The sequence below is a fragment of the Oncorhynchus clarkii genome, chromosome 25 (genome assembly GCF_045791955.1).
Source record: "Oncorhynchus clarkii lewisi isolate Uvic-CL-2024 chromosome 25, UVic_Ocla_1.0, whole genome shotgun sequence".
In the NCBI taxonomy this organism is placed as follows: domain Eukaryota; kingdom Metazoa; phylum Chordata; class Actinopteri; order Salmoniformes; family Salmonidae; genus Oncorhynchus; species Oncorhynchus clarkii.
This window is the reverse complement of record NC_092171.1, coordinates 37,323,450-37,343,045: the sequence shown is the minus strand read 5'-3', so window position 1 is coordinate 37,343,045 and position 19,596 is coordinate 37,323,450. Positions and strand designations below refer to the sequence as shown.

The 19,596-nt window shown below is 45.9% G+C and overlaps 1 protein-coding gene across 1 annotated transcript in view; it reads right to left on the bottom strand.

Annotated features, from left to right (window-relative positions):
- LOC139383714 (intersectin-2-like) overlaps window positions 1-19,596 on the bottom strand; it is a 76,079-nt gene that overhangs the window by 20,805 nt on the left and 35,678 nt on the right. The window contains exons 14-28 of the mRNA XM_071128269.1: window positions 16,229-16,369; window positions 16,039-16,126; window positions 14,240-14,379; window positions 12,452-12,633; window positions 11,735-12,318; window positions 11,447-11,571; window positions 11,152-11,342; window positions 10,868-10,955; window positions 9,119-9,315; window positions 7,377-7,432; window positions 6,357-6,523; window positions 6,238-6,283; window positions 5,986-6,107; window positions 5,046-5,142; window positions 4,552-4,746 (exon numbers count right to left, since the gene is read on the bottom strand). Of these exons, the coding sequence (XP_070984370.1) occupies window positions 4,552-4,746; window positions 5,046-5,142; window positions 5,986-6,107; window positions 6,238-6,283; window positions 6,357-6,523; window positions 7,377-7,432; window positions 9,119-9,315; window positions 10,868-10,955; window positions 11,152-11,342; window positions 11,447-11,571; window positions 11,735-12,318; window positions 12,452-12,633; window positions 14,240-14,379; window positions 16,039-16,126; window positions 16,229-16,369 (2,419 nt within the window). The remainder of the gene's footprint in view (window positions 1-4,551; window positions 4,747-5,045; window positions 5,143-5,985; window positions 6,108-6,237; window positions 6,284-6,356; window positions 6,524-7,376; window positions 7,433-9,118; window positions 9,316-10,867; window positions 10,956-11,151; window positions 11,343-11,446; window positions 11,572-11,734; window positions 12,319-12,451; window positions 12,634-14,239; window positions 14,380-16,038; window positions 16,127-16,228; window positions 16,370-19,596) is intronic.

The following is a 19,596-nucleotide window of genomic DNA, read 5'->3' as shown; positions in this document are numbered from 1 at the left end:
GGTCACAGGCTCAACTCTATTCAAATGGGCTGGTCACAGGCTCAACTCTATTCAAATGGGCTGGTCACAGGCTCAACTCTATTCAAATGGGCTGGTCACAGGCTCAACTCTATTTAAATGGGCTGGTCACAGGCTCAACTCTATTCTAATGGGCTGGTCACAGGCTTAACTCTATTCTAATGGGCTGGTCACAGGCTCAACTCTATTCGAATGGGCTGGTCACAGGCTCAACTCTATTCGAATGGGCTGGTCACAGGCTCAACTCTATTCGAATGGGCTGGTCACAGGCTCAACTCTATTCGAATGGGCTGGTCACAGGCTCAACTCTATTCTAATGGGCTGGTCACAGGCTCAACTCTATTCTAATGGGCTGGTCACAGGCTCAACTCTATTCTAATGGGCTGGTCACAGGCTCAACTCTATTCTAATGGGCTGGTCACAGGCTCAACTCTATTCTAATGGGCTGGTCACAGGCTCAACTCTATTCTAATGGGCTGGTCACAGGCTCAACTCTATTCTAATGGGCTGGTCACAGGCTCAACTCTATTCTAATGGGCTGGTCACAGGCTCAACTCTATTCTGATGGGCTGGTCACAGGCTCAACTCTATTCTAATGGGCTGGTCACAGGCTCAACTCTATTCTAATGGGCTGGTCACAGGCTCAACTCTATTCTAATGGGCTGGTCACAGGCTCAACTCTATTTTAATGGGCTCGTCACAGGCTCAATTCTATTCTAATGGGCTCGTCACAGGCTCATCCCTGCATACCACACTGAGACCATTTTATTTATTTTTAGAAAATATGCTTCTGTCTTTGTTTCTGTCTGAACCTACAGTGAAATTTGAAATCAAAGGCTCGTTTTGTAAATTTAAAGCATTGTGTGCAAATTTCAGTGAACACTGAGGCTGTACCCACTTTGAGTTACAGTTTTAACAGCTGCCAAGTACGCTACTGTGGCTATTTGATCATAATGTAGGTCTACTAGAGTGGCCTACCATCAAAAACAATGGAGAACATGCATCCCATAACATTGAAACATGGAAATAGTGTAGCTGTTCTACCATTCAGCACTTCAGGGACAACATTGTCAAAACATTGTCCTAATATAGAAAATCACCTGGGAGTGTGAAAGTTTGTTTAGTCTGTTTCAACCTGTTTGCGCCAGTCAGCAAACGTATTCCTGTAGATTACAACACCATGTGAAAAAGACCGATTGGAACACTTGTTGTTTTGAGTTTGTGCCCAATTAACAGACTGATCAACATCAGACAGGACAGATCTCAGCTCTTGGTTCAGTCAGTCCCACAGGACAGATCTCAGCTCTTGGTTCAGTCAGTCAGACAGGACAGATCTCAGCTCTTGGTTCAGTCAGTCAGACAGGACAGATCTCAGCTCTTGGATCAGTCAGTCCCAGGCTAGACAGCCAGTTGGTGGGGATTGAGTTGAAAAAGCAGAAAGGACCAGACAGTCCAGGTAGCTTCCCCTAACCACAGACCTAGGATCAGATGACCTAATTGCTAACAATAACCATTAGAGCAGTGTTTAACTTATTGTCCTAGCACTACACAGCTGATTCAAATAATCAATTTATTAGGCATTTGATTTCAAATCAGATGTCTTGAGTGCGTGGATTGTGGATTGAGAAATACTGCTCTAGGGGATGACAACTAATCTGACTCTGTATCAGTGCTTGAGTAGGTAGAAACTGCACCTAACCACTGACACAGGGTCAGATAGTTATACTGAACAAAAATATATACAACGCAACATGCAACAATTTCAATCATTTTACTGAGTTACAGTTCATAGAAGCAAATCAGTCAATTTAAATATATTAATTAGGCCCTAATCTATGGATTTCACATGACTGGGCAGGGGAGCAGCCATGGGTGGGACTGGGAGGACATAGGCCCACCCACTGGGGAGGCAGGCCCACCCACTGGGGAGGCAGGCCCAGCCACTGGGGTGACAGGCCCAGCCACTGGGGAGACAGGCCCACCCACTGGGGAGGCAGGCCCAGCCACTGGGGAGGCAGGCCCAGCCACTGGGGAGGCAGGCCCAGCCACTGGGGAGACAGGCCCACCCACTGGGGAGGCAGGTCCACCCACTGGGGAGGCAGGTCCACCCACTGGGGAGGCAGGTCCAGCCATTCAGAATGAGTTTTTCCCCACAAAAAGGCCTTTATTAGACAGTTTAATCTGCTGTCTGGGTGGCTGGTCTCAAACGATCAGGTAAAGAAGCCGGATGTGGAGGTCCTGGGCTCGCGTGGTGACACGTGGTCTACGGATGTGAGGCCGGCTGGACGTACTGCCAAATTCTCTAAAACGATGTTGAGGGCAGCTTATGGTAGAGAAATTTACATGAAATTCTCTGGCAACAACTCTGGTGGACATTCCTGCAGTCATCATGCCAATTGCACGCTCCCTCAAAACCTGAGACATCTGTGGCATTGTGTTGAGTGACAACACTGCACATTTTTGGCCCTTGTAAACAAATGTGTGCACATAATTTGAAATAAATAATTTGTGTGTGTATGGAACATTTCTGGGATATTTTATTTCAGCTCATGAAACATGGAACCAACACTTTACATGTTGCGTTTATATTTTTGTTCAGTATATTTCATCCCCCTAATGGTTAAAGTTAGCATTATGGGCTGGGAAATTACCCTTACCCTAGATCTGTGGTTAAGGATAACATCTACCCACTCCAAAAAAAACACATGTATAAGGTCAGAGGTCAGAGAGGTGTGGCCAGACACAGGTCAGAAGTTAGTAAAAGGGTGAGGCCTCTATGACAGTGGGTCTCTCTGAGACAGAGGAGGAGACGTTACCACCCTACAAAAAGAAAGATTAAGGGAAGAGAGGAGAGAAGGGAGGGAAAGGAGGGAGAGAAGTAAAAGGAAGAGTGAGAACAAGGGATGGATGGGTGAAATGGACAGGAATAAAGAGGGAAAGACTCCCACAATACCATGCTAAACCCTTACCCTAACCCCACCCCTAACCTTTATACTGCTAAACCCTTACCCTAACCTCACCCCTAACCTTTATACTGCTAAACCCTTACCCTAACCTCACCCCTAACCTTTATACTGCTAAACCCTTACCCTAACCTTTATACTGCTAAACCCTTACCCTAACCCCAAACCTTTATACTGCTAAACCCTAACCCTAACCCCACCCCTAACCTTTATACTGCTAAACCCTAACCCCACCCCTAACCTTTATACTGCTAAACCCTTACCCTAACCTTTATACTGCTAAACCCTAACCCTAACCCCTAACCTTTATACTGCTAAACCCTAACCCTAACCCCACCCCTAACCTTTATACTGCTAAACCCTAACCCCACCCCTAACCTTTATACTGCTAAACCCTTACCCTAACCCCTAACCTTTATACTGCTAAACCCTTACCCTAACCCCTAACCTTTATACTGCTAAATCCTTACCCTAACCCCTAACCTTTATACTGCTAAACCCTTACCCTAACCCCTAACCTTTATACTGCTAAATCCTTACCCTAACCCCTAACCTTTATACTGCTAAACCCTTACCCTAACCTCACCCCTAACCTTTATACTGCTAAACCCTTATCCTAACCTTTATACTGCTAAACCCTTACCCTAACCCCTAACCTTTATACTGCTAAACCCTTACCCTAACCCCTAACCTTTATACTGCTAAACCCTTACCCTAACCTCACCCCTAACCTTTATACTGCTAAACCCTTACCCTAACCCCTAACCTTTATACTGCTAAACCCTTACCCTAACCCCTAACCTTTATACTGCTAAACCCTTACCCTAACCTCACCCCTAACCTTTATACTGCTAAACCCTTACCCTAACCCCTAACCTTTATACTGCTAAACCCTTACCCTAACCCCTAACCTTTATACTGCTAAACCCTTACCCTAACCCCTAACCTTTATACTGCTAAACCCTTACCCTAACCTCACCCCTAACCTTTATACTGCTAAACCCTTACCCTAACCCCTAACCTTTATACTGCTAAACCCTTACCCTAACCTCACCCCTAACCTTTATACTGCTAAACCCTTACCCTAACCCCTAACCTTTATACTGCTAAACCCTTACCCTAACCTCACCCCTAACCTTTATACTGCTAAACCCTTACCCTAACCCCTAACCTTTAAACTGCTAAACCCTTACCCTAACCTTTATACTGCTAAACCCTTACCCTAACCTTTATACTGCTAAACCCTTACCCTAACCCCTAACCTTTATACTGCTAAACCCTTACCCTAACCCCTAACCTTTATACTGCTAAATCCTTACCCTAACCTCACACCTAACCTCACCCCTAACCTAACCCCTAACCTTTATACTGCTAAACCCTAACCTCAACCACTAACCTCTAGACTGGTTAGACTCATCTTGCCTTGCCCACTGGGCTTACTGATATCTTCCATATACCCGTCATGTGTACTGGGATGTACCTTGTGTGTGTCTGTCTGTCTTTGTCATGTGAACATTCCACTTTGAGAAATTACGTCTTCGGAAAAACATCAAAATAGTAATGTACTCACATTGCTGGCTGGGATCGGAGTCGACGGTGGTCATCTTGACGTAATTGGTTGGGAACAGACCGGTGATCCCATTGACCTCTCCTTTCCACCAATCGGGGTCGTTCTTGTCGAACACACTGATCATCTGACCTTTGGAGAAGCTCATCTCATCCTCGTTGGCTGCTTTGTAGTCGTACATGGCAATGACCTGACACACTGGAGGAGGGAGAGAGAGAGAGAGCAAGAGCAGGGGGAGAGAGAGGGGGGGGGGGAGGCAGTGTAGGCTGATGGGAGGAGCTATATGGAGGACAGCCTCAATGTATTGGCTAGAATGGAATAACTGGAACGGAATCAAACATGGTTTCCATATGTGTGATGTGTTTGATACCGTTCCATTGATTCCATTCCAGATATTACAATGAGCCTGTCCTCCTATAGCTCCTCCCACCAGCTTCCTTGTAAACTATACATTCACTTTTCTTACCCACTAAAAGGTGTGTGTGTGTGTGTGTTACCTGGTAGAGGTGCTGGAGTGAACTTGCCGCTGTTAGATCCCAGCATTTTGACATGTGAGGCAGGAAACCAACCCTTCTGACGCTTCTTTCCTTGCGCCTTAGAGACCGAGAGAGATCAGTCAACCAGTTAACCAGTCAATCAGTCAATCAGTCAACCAGTCAACCAGTCAACCAGTTAACCAGTCAACCAGTCAACCAGTCAGTCAGTCAACCAGTCAACCAACAATCAGTCAACCAGTTAACCAGTCAACCAGTCAACCAGTTAACCAGTCAATCAGTCAACCAGTCAATCAGTCAACCAGTCAACCAGTTAACCAGTCAACCAGTCAACCAGTCAACCAGTCAACCAGTTAACCAGTCAACCAGTCAACCAGTTAACCAGTCAACCAGTCAATCAGTCAACCAGTCAACCAGTCAATCAGTCAACCAGTTAACCAGTCAACCAGTCAATCAGTCAATCAGTTAACCAGTTAACCAGTCAACCAGTCAACCAGTCAACCAGTTAACCAGTCAATCAGTCAACCAGTCAACCAGTCAACCAGTCAACCAGTCAACCAGTCAGTCAATCAGTCAACCAAACAATCAGTCAACCAAACAATCAGTCAACCAAACAATCAGTCAATCATATGTATCAATCTAATGCTGCGTTTAGATAGGCAGCCAAATTCTGATGTTGTTTTCACTAATTGGTCTTTTGACCAATCAGATCAGCTCTGAAAAATATCTGATGTGAAAAAACCTGATCTGATTGGTCAACAGACAAATTAGTGAAAACAATATCAGAATTGGGCTGCCTGCACAAGAAACCTAATTCTGATATTTTCCCACTAATTGGTCTTTTTTTGACCAATCAGATCAGATCTTAATTCAATAACTGTAAATCAACACAGCCAAAATCATATTGAGTCTAAAACAACCATTAATCAATCAATCAGCCAACCTGCAGTTCTCCGAGCAACCAGCCGGAGGAATCCTTGCTGAGGATGAGGATGAGCTGTCCTGGTGCAAGGCTGAGTTGCTCTGTTCCTGTGGCCGTGTAGGCAGTGCTCACCTGGGCTATCTCTGTGCACACACGCACGCACACAAACACACACGCACACAAACACAATCACACACGTAGGGAGTAGCATCAGATTTAGAGGAAGTGTTGAAAGGAACAGAGTGTGGATTTGCATTTCTCCAGTTGACTCACCTGGCTTCTTCCCAGGCTGTCCTGGCTTCCCTAGGCTGATGGATGTCTGAAATAACAAGTTATAGAAACAAGGTCAGATACAAGTTAAAGTCAAGGATGTGTGTGTGTGCGTATCTTACATCGGTCTCTTTGGGTTTGACGTAGTTGGAAGGGAACACTCCAGTGCGGTCTCCGATGCCTCCGCTCCACCACTCTCCCTCTCTCTGGGTCACCAGGATCACATCACCTTCTCGAAACATCAGGTGGCCATGTTCTGGGCTCTCATAGGTGTACAGCGCCATGTACTCTGATTGGTGAGACAAAACATCACCTCTCAGAGAGACATTCTTTTTGGATGATACAAACCATGACCTCTGAGAGATATTCTATTGGATGACATAATTCACTACAGAGTCATGGACATTACCATCTGACAAGGCAGAACTGTATTTTATAATGTTCCCAACACAAGAACTGAATCGGATAAGAGTGCTTTTGCAGAAGGACATGTTTTTGGGGAAGAGAGAGAGAAAGAGAGAGAGCAAACGAGGGCAAGAAACCGAGGGCGAGAGAGCGAGAAAGAGAGAGGGAGAGCGCGAGAGAGAGCGAGAGAGGGCGAGAGAGCGTCAGGGCGAGAGAGCGCCAGGGAGAGAGAGAGGGCGAGAGAGAGAGAAAGAGAGAGGGCGAGAGAGAGAGAGAGGGCGAGAGAGTGAGAGAGGGCGAGAGTGAGAGGGCGAGAGTGCGAGAGTGTCAGGGCGAGAGAGAGGGCGAGAGAGTGAGGGCGAGAGAGAGAGAGAGAGGGCGAGAGAGAGAGAGAGGGCGAGAGAGAGAGAGGGCGAGAGAGCGTCAGGGCAAGAGGGCGAGAGAGTGTCAGGGCGAGAGGGCGAGAGAGTGTCAGGGCGAGAGAGAGAGGGAGAGAGAGAGAGAGAGGGAGAGAGTGAGAGGGCGAGAGAGGGCGAGAGAGCGTCAGGGCAAGAGGGCGAGAGAGTGTCAGGGCGAGAGAGTGTCAGGGCGAGAGAGAGAGAGAGAGAGAGGGGGCGAGAGAGAGGGAGAGAGAGAGGGGGAGAGAGAGAGGGAGAGAGAGAGGGGGAGAGAGGGGGAGAGAAAGAGGGTGAGAGAAAGAGGGCAAGAGAAAGAGGGCGAGAGAGAGAGAGGAGTACCTTCCAGTTGAGCACCATCTGAGGCCTCCACTTCATCTGGGGGAGAATACGTCAGGCTGAGACGAGACAAACGACATTAATAAAACAAAAAAAATACTTTTCTATCATAAGACCAGCACTACCGTGCCCTAACCTCACCCCTAACCTCACCCCTAACCAACAACAACGTAACAACAAGCAGTCATATGATTTAATTTCACCTTTATTTAACCAGGTAGACTAGTTGAGAACAAGTTCTCATTTACAACTGCGACCCGGCCAAGATAAAGCAAAGCAGTTTGACACAAACAACAACACAGAGTTACACATGGAATAAAACAAACATACAGTCAATAACACAGTAGGAAAAAAATTGTCTATACACAGTGAGTGCAAATTAGGTAAGATAAGGGAGTTAAGGCAATAAATAGGCCATAGTGGCGAAATAATTACAATATAGCAATTACACACTGGAGTGATAGATGTGCAGATGATGAATGTGCAAGTAGAGATACTGGGGTGCAAAGGAGCAAAATAAATAAATAAATACAGTATGGGGATGAGGTAGTTGGATGGGCTATTTACAGATGGGCTGTGTACAGGTGCAGTGATGCTCTGACAGCTGGAGCTTAAAGCTAGTGAGGGAGATATGAGTCTCCAGCTTCAGTGATTTTTGCAGTTCATTCCAGTCATTGACAGCAGAGAACTGGAAGGAAAGCGGCCAAAAGAGGAATTGGCTTTGGGGGTGACCAGTGAAATATACCTGCTGGAGCGCGTGCTACAGGTGGGTGCTACTATGGTGACCAGTGAGTTGAGATAAGGCCGGGCTTTACCTAGCAGAGACTTGTAGATGACCTGGAGCCAGTGGGTTTAGCGACGAGTATGAGGGCCAGCAAACGAGAGCGTACAGGTCGCAGTGGTGGGTAGTATATGGGGCTTTGGTGACAAAATGGATGGCACTGTGATAGACTGCATCCAATTTGTTGAGTAGAGTGTTGGCGGCTATTTTGTAAATGACATCACCGAAGTCGAGGGTCGGTAGGATAGTCAGTTTTACGAGGGTATGTTTGGCAGCATGAGTGAAGGATGCTTTGTTGCGAAATAGGAAGCCGATTCTAGATTTAATTTTGGATTGGAGATGCTTAATGTGAGTCTGTCCACATATTCTAGGTCAGAACCGTCCAGAGTAGTGATGCTGGACGGGCGGGCAGGTGTTCAGTTGAAGAACATGCATTTAGTTTTACTTGCATTTAAGAGCAGTTGGAGGCCACGGAAGGAGAGTTGTATGGCATTGAAGCTCGCCTGGAGGGTTGTTAACACAGTGTCCAAAGAAGGGCCAGAAGTATACAGAATGGTGTCGTCTGCGTACAGGTGGATCAGAGACCTTGTGGCACTGCCATAGAGACTGCTAGAGGTCTGGACAACAGGCCCTCCTCCTGATTTGACACACTGAACTCTATCTGAGAAGTAGTTGGTGAACCAGGCGAGGCAGTCATTTGAGAAACTAAGGCTGTTTAGTCTGCCGATAAGAATGTGGTGATTGACAGAGTCGAAAGCCTCGGCCAGGTCGATGAATACAGCTGCACAGTATTGTCTCTTAACACTGGCGGTTATGATATCGTTTAGGACCTTGGGCGTGGCTGAGGTGCAACAATGACCAGCTCTGAAACCAGATTGCATAGCAAGGTACGGTGGGATTCGAAATGGTCGGTAATCGTTTTTGATTTGGGGGTGTACGCGTGCGTGTGTATGTATGTATTTACGCAGTGGTGTTGTCATTGTCTTCCAGGAGTGTGACGTATGTTTTGGGGAACCAGCCCTGAACCCCGTTGAGCTCCCCCAGCCACCAGCTGTCCTGCTGCTCCAGCACCCGGATCACATCATCCTTACTGAAGTTCAGATGGCTCTCTGTCTTAGCTGTCCACAAACACAGAGCCTGGGCCTGCAGGTTACCCACCACCTAGAGCAAGAGGAGGAAGGATGGAGGGAGATAAGATTGAGGGAGGGAAAGAGAGAGGTAGATAGCAGAAGGACAAGGGTCAAATTTAAATTGGGAGGTAATAAAACAATATGTTTTTCACTCATGGATCAAACTAGATCGGTGTAATCATATTCCTAACACCATTCGTTTCCTTTTTAAATCCAGGGTAGTCAGGGTAGTGGAATCCGTCTGGTCGCGTAGCAACATGATCTGTATGCGGTGTTATGATCACACTTGTAGGCGATGTCATGGCGACGTTGGCTAGCTAAGCTCATACGCAGAAACACGTCATCAGGTCTAACAGTTGTCTCGCGCAGGACTGCAGAAGGTCATCAAATCAAAAGACACTCCTTCCATATAAAAGTTGTTTTTTAAAAAATGAAAAGGAAGTTGGGGTATTAGCTTGTTCAACTACGTCAGACAACAGCTCAGATCTACGTTGTGCCATTAGATTCAGAGAAAATGATGTTTCACTTTTCTCATTCATTAATAGTTGTTTTAGACTATAATGGGGCAGCAGGTAGCCTAGTGGTTAGAGCGTTGGGCCAAACCGAAAGGTTGCTGGATCGAATCCCTGACCTGACAATGTAAATATCTGTTGTTCTGCACCTGAACAAGGCAGTTAAACCCACTGTTCCACGGTAGGCCAACATTGTAAGTAAGTATTTGCCTAGTTAAATAAAGGTTAAATAAAATAAATACAAATAATTATATATCTCATTGACTTCTCTCACCTCAAATCCCGGGCTGGTCTGCTTCGCAAGCATTCCCGGATATCGTGTGATATTGCGCCTCTGGGTTTAGAAAATGTGGTGGAGCCATCAATCTCCATACTGGCCAATTTGACCACCTACCAACTGTTGGGTCAAATTGGCCAGTAGTGGGGAAGGGCTATAAGACCCCTTCCCCACTACATTTATAGGGTCCTAGACTACAGATTAACAATTCATTATAATGTTTAATACCATTCCACAGTCTTTTCTAGTCTCTGCCTCTTATAAAGAAACAGTCTGAGAAATGTGTGAAAAATTGCAGGGTTTCTGTGAGAAGGCACCTCTAGGCTAAAAGAGAATAGACGCAGAACCCTGCAGGGGAATGAAAGAGATAAGAGACTAGTCCGACAGACCTCTATAAATCAACTTGGGGAGTGGACATTTACTGCTGAGCCCTTAGAAAACACTGGAACTATTTTATCTCTCTTGCAAGTTTGTTATAGCTGTGTATGCATGGGCTTGGTCTGATGAGTAGAAGGTAATGACGTATGCAGTGACATCACAAGGGCTGGACTTCGGGCTTAATAAAATAACTTGGGACTTTTCTTATTTTCAAAACTAAGGAGAGACATCAGTTGTATGTGTGATGTTTGAGCTTTGACTTCTGTCTACAGCTGTATTTTGATTCAAATTGTTATGATTTATAAGTGCACATTGAGTGTTCCTTATACGTTAAGTAAATAAAACGGAGCATAGAAAAACAGAACCAACACTACCCTAGTTTCAATTGGCTCCTCCCACTCCTTCTCTACCTGTACCTGCTCCGAGGGGGTGGGGTGAGGGGCGTGTGTAGGCGTGAAGGCGGAGTTCTGTCCTGTTGACATAGAAGCATCTCCCCCGGGTTTCCTGGAAGACATGAAGGTTCAGAGGTCATGAACTTTTCAGTCAGCAGTACAGTATTTACATGAATCACCATATCAATGTCTCATCAGGGTTGAGGAAAGGTTACACGCTCCACACCTATGAGAAATACCTATGGCTAGAAACGGTGTGTGTGTATGTATGTGTATCTATGTGTGTGTGTGTGTATTATCCAACCTACCCTGTGTTGATGGGGGTGGAGAGCTGTGGTCTGAGGGCCTGTTTAGCAGCATAAACAGCAGTAGTAGCACCAGCAGTGGTAGTTGTAGTAACAGTAGCAGGTCTCTCTACATAACTCTCTGGGAACCAGCCCATCTTCCCCTGACGACTCCCATACAGCCAACCCTGCTCTCGCTCCGTACTCTCATCCACCTAGACACACACAAACAGATGAATTGGCACACAACAGTCAGACAACAGAGAAGCAGAGTGTAGAATTAAATCCATAAATAAATTGTCATCCGTATGGTTCTAACCTCGATGACCTCATCGGCTTCAAAGCTGAGTTCTTCCAGGTTGCGAGCGGTGAAAGGGTAGAGCGCCCGGAAGGAAGTGAGCATCGCAGACTTCCTGTGCTCTGTGGCCTGGGGTTTCAGACCGCCTGGAACAGCCAATCACACAGCAGCACCTCATGACGTCACCTCAGTTAACATTTTAAAATATAATCATCTCAAATTGACGAGAGCAACCGCGTGGCTATCAGTTTTCCATATCCTAATAAAGGTTTAATAGAACAGTTTAATAGTCTAGTGGTTCCTCCTTACCTTTCCTCTCCTCTAGACCTCCAAGAAGGGCTGACAGTTTGTCGTGGATGTCCGTCTTCCCTGCACGCCCCTGCTGCCGCAACGCCGCCACCTCCTCCTCTCTGCTCCTCCTCTCCTCCTCCAGCTTCCTCTTCGCTTCTTCCTTCAGCTTCCTCGCTTCTTCCTCCTGCTGCCTCCTCCTCTCCTCATTCTTCCTCTTCAATCTCTTCTTGTCCTCCTCACACCTCTTGCTCTCCACCTCTTCCTGCCTTTTCTTCTCCTCCTCCCTCCTCTTCCTCTCCTCTTCCTCCTTCTCCTCCCTCCTCTTTCTCTCCCCTTCCTCCCTCCTCTTCCTCTCCTCTTCCTCCTGTCTTCTCTCCTCCTCTCTCCTCTTCCTCTCCTCTTCCTCCTGTCTCCTCCTCTCCTCCTCCTCTCTGCTTTCTCGTTCTACCTTTTCTTTAGCAGCTAAGAGGCGGGCTTGTGTCTCCTTCTCCTCCTCCTCTCTCAGTTTGGCCTCTCTCTCTTCCTGCAGCCTCCTCTGTCTCTCCTCCTCCTCTCTCTTCAGCTTCTCCTGCCACTGACGCTCCTTCTGCAGCTTAATACACCTGGGGAGAGCGGGAGAGAGGGAGAGGGAGAGAGAGAGAGAGAGGAGATAGGGAAAAGACAGACAGGCCTATGTCAAAGACCAGATAATGCTTGAGCATGTCTGTGTGTTAGGCAGAGGGAAGAACTGTTCACCTTTTGGCCTCCTCCTCCTCTCTCCTCTCCTCCTCCTCCCTCCTTTTCCTCTCCTCCTCCACCTCCCTCCTCTTCCTCTCCTCCTGCTCTCTCTGTCTCTCCAGTTCTCTCCCTTTGTCCTCTTTGATGCTCCGTAGTTTATCCAGAGCCGACTGCTGCTTCCGCTGGTTTTCTCTCAGTTCCTGATGTTACCACATCAACAAGAGGGCACATTTCACCACATACTAACACGGTCACACATTCAGAACCACAACACGATCTATTACATTTACACTACACTTCTTTTATTAACTGGTAACAGCAAAGGATCGAACAGGATGGCACAGCGAGCACTGGGATGAGAGGGTTGGACAACTCGGAGGGGTTAGGCACCAAGAGAGGAGAGAGAGAAATATATATATATAGTACAGTACTGTACCAGTCAGAACTGTTTGGACACACCTACTCATTCAAGGGTTTTTCTTAATGTTTTACTACATTGTAGAATAATAGTGAAGACATCAAAACTAGAAAATGACACATATAGAAACATGTAGAGACCAACAAAAAAATGTGTTAAACAAATCAAAATATATTTTATATTTGAGATTCTTCAAAGTAGCCACCCTTTGCCTTGATGACAGCTTTGCACACTCTTGCCATTCTCTCAACCAGCTTCATGAGGTAGTCACCTGGAATCTATTTCAATTTACAGCTGTGCCTTGTTAAAAGTTCATTTGTAGAATTTGTTTCCTTCTTGATGCGTTAGAGCCAATCAGTTGTGTTGTGACAAGATAGGGGTGGTATAGAGAAGATAGCCCTATTTGGTAAAAGACCTATTTAGTCAAAGACCAAGTCCATATTAATGGCAAGAACAGCTCAAATAAGCAAAGAGAAACGACAGTCCATCATTAAGACATGAAGGTCAGTCAATCCAGGACATTTCTTAAAGGGCAGTCGCATAAACCATAAAGCGCTATGAAGAAACTGGCTCTCGTGAGGACCGCCACAGGAAAGGAAGACCCAAAGTTACCTCTGCTGCAGAGGATAAGTTCATTAGAGTTAACTGGCTCTTGTGAGGACCGCCACAGGAAAAGAAGACCCAGAGTTACCTCTGCTACAGAGGATAAGTTCATTAAAGTTACCAGCCTCAGATTGCAGCCCAAATAAATTATTCACAGAGTTCAAGTAACAGACACATCTCAACATGAACTGTTCAGATGAGACTGTGTGAATCAGGCCTTCATGGTTGAATTGCTGCAAAGAAACCACTTGCTTGGGCCAAGAAACACGAGCAATGTGCATTAGACCGGTGGAAATCTGTCCTTTGGTCTGATGAGTCCTTAATGTAAGATTTTTGGTTCCAACCACAGGAGGGTAACTCTCCAAGAACAGGGTTGGAGTGAAAACCTACAGGAGGGTAGCTCTCCAGGAACAAAGTTAGAGTTAAAACCTACAGGGTAGTAGCTCTCCAGGAACAGGGTTGGAGTGAAAACCTACAGGAGGGTAACTCTCCATGAACAGTGTTGGAGTTAAAACCTTCAGGAGGGTAACTCTCCAGGAACAGGGTCGGAGTAAAAACCTACTGCAGGGTATCTCTCCAGGAACAAGGTTGGAGTTAAAACCTTCAGCAGGGTAACTCTCCAGGAACAGGGTCGGAAAGCCCTGTCATATATTCACTTTAATACAGGTAGACTGTTATACTTCAACATTTTACCACAACATTTGAGCGAGTGACTAGAGTGAGTGTTAAAATGAACTGAGGCTTTGGCGTAGACAACCAGCTGAGCTGCACTGGTCTGTACGTACCTGTATGTCCTTCTGGTAATGATCCATGTCAGCCAGTTTAGCAGCCGTCTCTTTCTCCAGAGCATCCAGCTGTTGCTTCAGGTCACGACAGGCTCCGTCCTTCTGGCTGGTGCTGCTCTTGAGAGAGGATATGGTGGAGACTGGGTACAGCAGGAAGACGAGTTTACAACCCAGCGGGTGACAGGAGGGAAATGTTTAGTAACACTCTCTACAGTGTCGTCAGAAAGTATTCACACTTCTTGACTTGTTCCACATTTTTGTCGTGTTTTTCACCCATCAACACACAATACCCTAGAACGACAAAGTGAAAACATTCTGTGTAAATATCAAATTTACCAATCGTCCAAGGAACTGTCCGGAGAACTCCTGAGATATAATTGTGATGAGGCATATATCTGGGGAAGGGTGAAAAATGAGGCATATATCTGGGGAAGGGTGAAAAATGAGGCATATATCTGGGGAAGGGTGAAAAATGAGGCATATATCTGGGGAAGGGTGAAAAATGAGGCATATATCTGGGGAAGGGTGAAAAATGAGGCATATATCTGGGGAAGGGTGAAAAATTAGGCATATATCTGGGGAAGGGTGAAAAATTAGGCATATATCTGGGGAAGGGTGAAAAATTAGGCATATATCTGGAAGGGTAAAAAAAAAACTATTTCTAGTGTTGATGCTGTGTGGATGCTTTTCAGCGACAAGGAGACTGGTAAGAATAGAGGGAACAATGAATGGAGCCAAATACAGGCAAATTATTGACGAGAACTTGCAAACGACCATAGACTGGGGGGCAAAGATTTACATTCCAACAGGACAATGACCCCAAGCATACAGCCAAAGCAACACTGGAATGGCTTCGGAACAAGAATGTTAAAGTCCTTGAGTGGCCCAGCCAAAGCACAGACTTGAATCCCACTGAAAATCTGTGGAAAGACTTGAAGATTGCTGTTCACCGCCACTCCCCATTTAACTTAACAGAGCTTGAGAAAATCCGCCAAATCCAGATGTGTGAAGCTGATAGACGACTCAAAGCTGTAATCGACGCCAAAGTATTGACTGAAGAATTTAAAAACGTATGTCAATTAGATATAATACGGTATTTAATTTCAATAAATTTGCAAACATTTCTATAAACATGTTTTCACTTTGTCATTACGGGGTATTGTGTTTAGATAAGTGAGAGAAAAAAATTCAGGCTGTAACAACAAAATGTGGAATAAGTCAAGGGGTATGAATACTTTCTGAAGGCTCTGTATGTCTTCAAACATGGGAGTCCAATTCAATCATGTTTGATACACCCTAGTATAGCCTACACCCCACCCATACACCCTTGTATAGCCTACATCCCACCCATACACCCTAGTATAGCCTACACCCCACCCATACACCCTTGTATAGCCTACACCCCACCCATACACCCTAGTATAGCCTACACCCCACCTATACACCCTAGTATAGCCCTCTACCCCACCCATACACCCTAGTATAACCTACACCCCACCCATACACCCTAGTATAGCCTACACCCCACCTATACACCCTAGTATAGCCCTCTACCCCACCCATACACCCTAGTATAGCCTACACCCCACCCATACACCCTAGTATAGCCTACACCCCACCCATACACCCTAGTATAGCCTACACCCCACCCATACACCCTAGTATAGCCTACACCCCACCCATACACCCTAGCATAGCCCTACACACCATCCATACACCTTAGTATAGCCTACACGCCAACCATACACCCTAGTATAGCCTACACCCCAGCCAAACTTAGCCCCAGTCTCAGTCAGTACCTGGCAGGTTGTTGAGGGCCATGTCCTTCAGTTTGTCACTGAGTCTCTGCTGTTCTGGAGTCAGCTGGGACAGCTTCCTCTGATTCTCCTGAAGCACAGGAGCAGTAGATCATTAGGAGGGGCCAGACAGAGAAAAAGAGCAAGAGACAGACAGACAGACAAAGACAGACAGAGAGAGACAGAGACACACCTCTAGTTGTCTCTGCAGGGAGTTGATGTCCTGTCTGGCTGTGTCTCGTCTCTGGTTGGCCAGCTCCAGCTCACAGCGTTGCACCTTCCTTCTACTCTGAGCATCCCGCAGCCGCTCAGAGATCTGTCTGTGTTCGTTACCCTAGGAGAGAGAGACATACAGCCGCTCAGAGATCTGTCTGTGTTCGTTACCCTAGGAGAGAGAGACATACAGCCGCTCAGAGATCTGTCTGTGTTCGTTACCCTAGGAGAGAGAGACATACAGCCGCTCAGAGATCTGTCTGTGTTCGTTACCCTAGGAGAGAGAGACATACAGCCGCTCAGAGATCTGTCTGTGTTCGTTACCCTAGGAGAGAGAGACATACAGCCGCTCAGAGATCTGTCTGTGTTCGTTACCCTAGGAGAGAGAGACATACAGCCGCTCAGAGATCTGTCTGTGTTCGTTACCCTAGGAGAGAGAGACATACAGCCGCTCAGAGATCTGTCTGTGTTCGTTACCCTAGGAGAGAGAGACATACAGCCGCTCAGAGATCTGTCTGTGTTCGTTACCCTAGGAGAGAGAGACATACAGCCGCTCAGAGATCTGTCTGTGTTCGTTACCCTAGGAGAGAGAGACATACAGCCGCTCAGAGATCTGTCTGTGTTTGTTACCCTAGGAGAGAGAGACATACAGCCGCTCAGAGATCTGTCTGTGTTCGTTACCCTAGGAGAGAGAGACATACAGCCGCTCAGAGATCTGTCTGTGTTTGTTACCCTAGGAGAGAGAGACATACAGCCGCTCAGAGATCTGTCTGTGTTAGTTACCCTAGGAGAGAGAGACATACAGCCGCTCAGAGATCTGTCTGTGTTCGTTACCCTAGGAGAGAGAGACATACAGCCGCTCAGAGATCTGTCTGTGTTCGTTACCCTAGGAGAGAGAGACATACAGCCGCTCAGAGATCTGTCTGTGTTCGTTACCCTAGGAGAGAGAGACATACAGCCGCTCAGAGATCTGTCTGTGTTCGTTACCCTAGGAGAGAGAGACATACAGCCGCTCAGAGATCTGTCTGTGTTCGTTACCCTAGGAGAGAGAGACATACAGCCGCTCAGAGATCTGTCTGTGTTCGTTACCCTAGGAGAGAGAGACATACAGCCGCTCAGAGATCTGTCTGTGTTCGTTACCCTAGGAGAGAGAGACATACAGCCGCTCAGAGATCTGTCTGTGTTCGTTACCCTAGGAGAGAGAGACATACAGCCGCTCAGAGATCTGTCTGTGTTTGTTACCCTAGGAGAGAGAGACATACAGCCGCTCAGAGATCTGTCTGTGTTCGTTACCCTAGGAGAGAGAGACATACAGCCGCTCAGAGATCTGTCTGTGTTCGTTACCCTAGGAGAGAGAGACATACAGCCGCTCAGAGATCTGTCTGTGTTCGTTACCCTAGGAGAGAGAGACATACAGCTGCTCAGAGATCTGTCTGTGTTCGTTACCCTAGGAGAGAGAGACATACAGCCGCTCAGAGATCCGTCTGTGTTTGTTATGCTGGAAGAGAGAGACATACAGCCGCTCAGAGATCCGTCTGTGTTTGTTATGCTGGAAGAGAGAGACATACAGCCGCTCAGAGATCTGTCTGTGTTTGTTATGCTGGAAGAGAGAGAGAGACAGATGTAGGATCTTAAACTTGACCCTTTCCTCACAGGAGAAAAATAGTCCTGCAGCAGAAGGATTTTAACATCTGAAGAAATATTTACCATGGCCACCAGAGGGCAGCTGGAAGCGGTGTTTTGTATACTGAACAAAAATATAACTGCAACATGTCAAGTACTGGTCTCATGTTTCATGAGCTGAAACAAAAGGTGCCATAAATTTTCAAAAGTTTATTTCGCTCAAATGGAGGATTTCTGCCCCTTTGTGGGGAAAAAAACTAAACTAATTCTGATTGGCTGGGCCTGGCTCCCCAGTGGGTGGGCCTATACCTTCCCAGACCCACCCATGGCTGTGCCCCTGCCTAGTCATGTGAATTCCATAGTTTAGGGCCAAATGAATATATTTTTCATTTTTTCAATTGACAGATTTCCTTCTATGAACTGCAGCTCAGTAAAATCATTGAAATTGTTGCATGTTGAGTATATATATTTTTTTATATATACACACGATACAGTAATGTACCTTCTGCAGGTTACGTGCAGGCTAGTGTGTCTCGTGTGAATTCTTATGTGGATTATAATACATTTACACATTTATAGGGGACAAGTGTATGTTTTGTTAAGGAAAATGTGTTTTAAATTGTTTTATTATATGTCGAAGGCACACGTACAGTGGGGCAAAAAAGTATTTAGTCAGCCACCAGTGGTGCAAGTTCTCCCACTTAAAAAGATGAGAGGCCTGTAATTTTCATCATAGGTAGACTTCAACTATGACAGACAAAATGAGAAAAGAAATCCAGAAAATCACATTGTAGGATTTTTAATTTATTTATTTGCAAATTATGGTGGAAAATAAGTACAGAGGTTACAGACACACGTACAGACCTGGGTTCCAATCTGCTGTTTAGCTCCTGGATGAACGTCTGTTTTAAGCGCTATAATTCCGCTTGGTAACAGCTCCCGAGCGGCGCCGCGGTCTAAAGCACTGCATCTCAGTGCTAGAGGCGTCACTACAACACCCTGGTTCGAATCCAGGCTGCATCACAACCGGCCGTGATTGGGAGTCCCATACGGCGGCGCACAATTTTCGATTTCTATTCTTTCTATTCTGGTTAGAGCCAGTTTGCGCTGTTCTGTGAAGGGAGTAGTACACAGCGTTGTACCAGATCTTCAGTTTCTTGGCAATTACTCGCATGGAATAGCCTTAATTTCTCAGAACAAGAATAGACTGACGAGTTTCACAAGAAATGTCTTTGCTTCTGGCCATTTTGAGCCTGTAATCGAACCCACAAATGCTGATGCTCCAGATACTCAACTAGTCTAAAGAAGGCCAGTTTTATTGCTTCTTTAATCAGAACAACAGTTTTCAGCTGTGCTATCATAATTGAAAAAGGGTTTTCTAATGATCAATTAGCCTTTTAAAATAATAAACTTGGATTATCTAACACAACGTGCCATTGGAACACAGGAGTGATGGTTTCTGATAATGGGCCTCTGTACGCCTATGTAGATATTCCATAAAAAAATCTGCTGTTTCCAGCTACAATAGTAATTTACAACATTAACAATGTCTACACTGTATTTCTGATCAATTTTATGTTATTTTAAAATGGACAAAAAAAATGTGCTTTTCTTTAAAAAACAAAGACATTTCTAAGTGACCCAAAACTTTTCAAGGGTAGTGTATGTATAGTGTGTGTAGTGTGTGTATAGTGTGTGTATAGTGTGTGTATAGTGTGTGTGTGT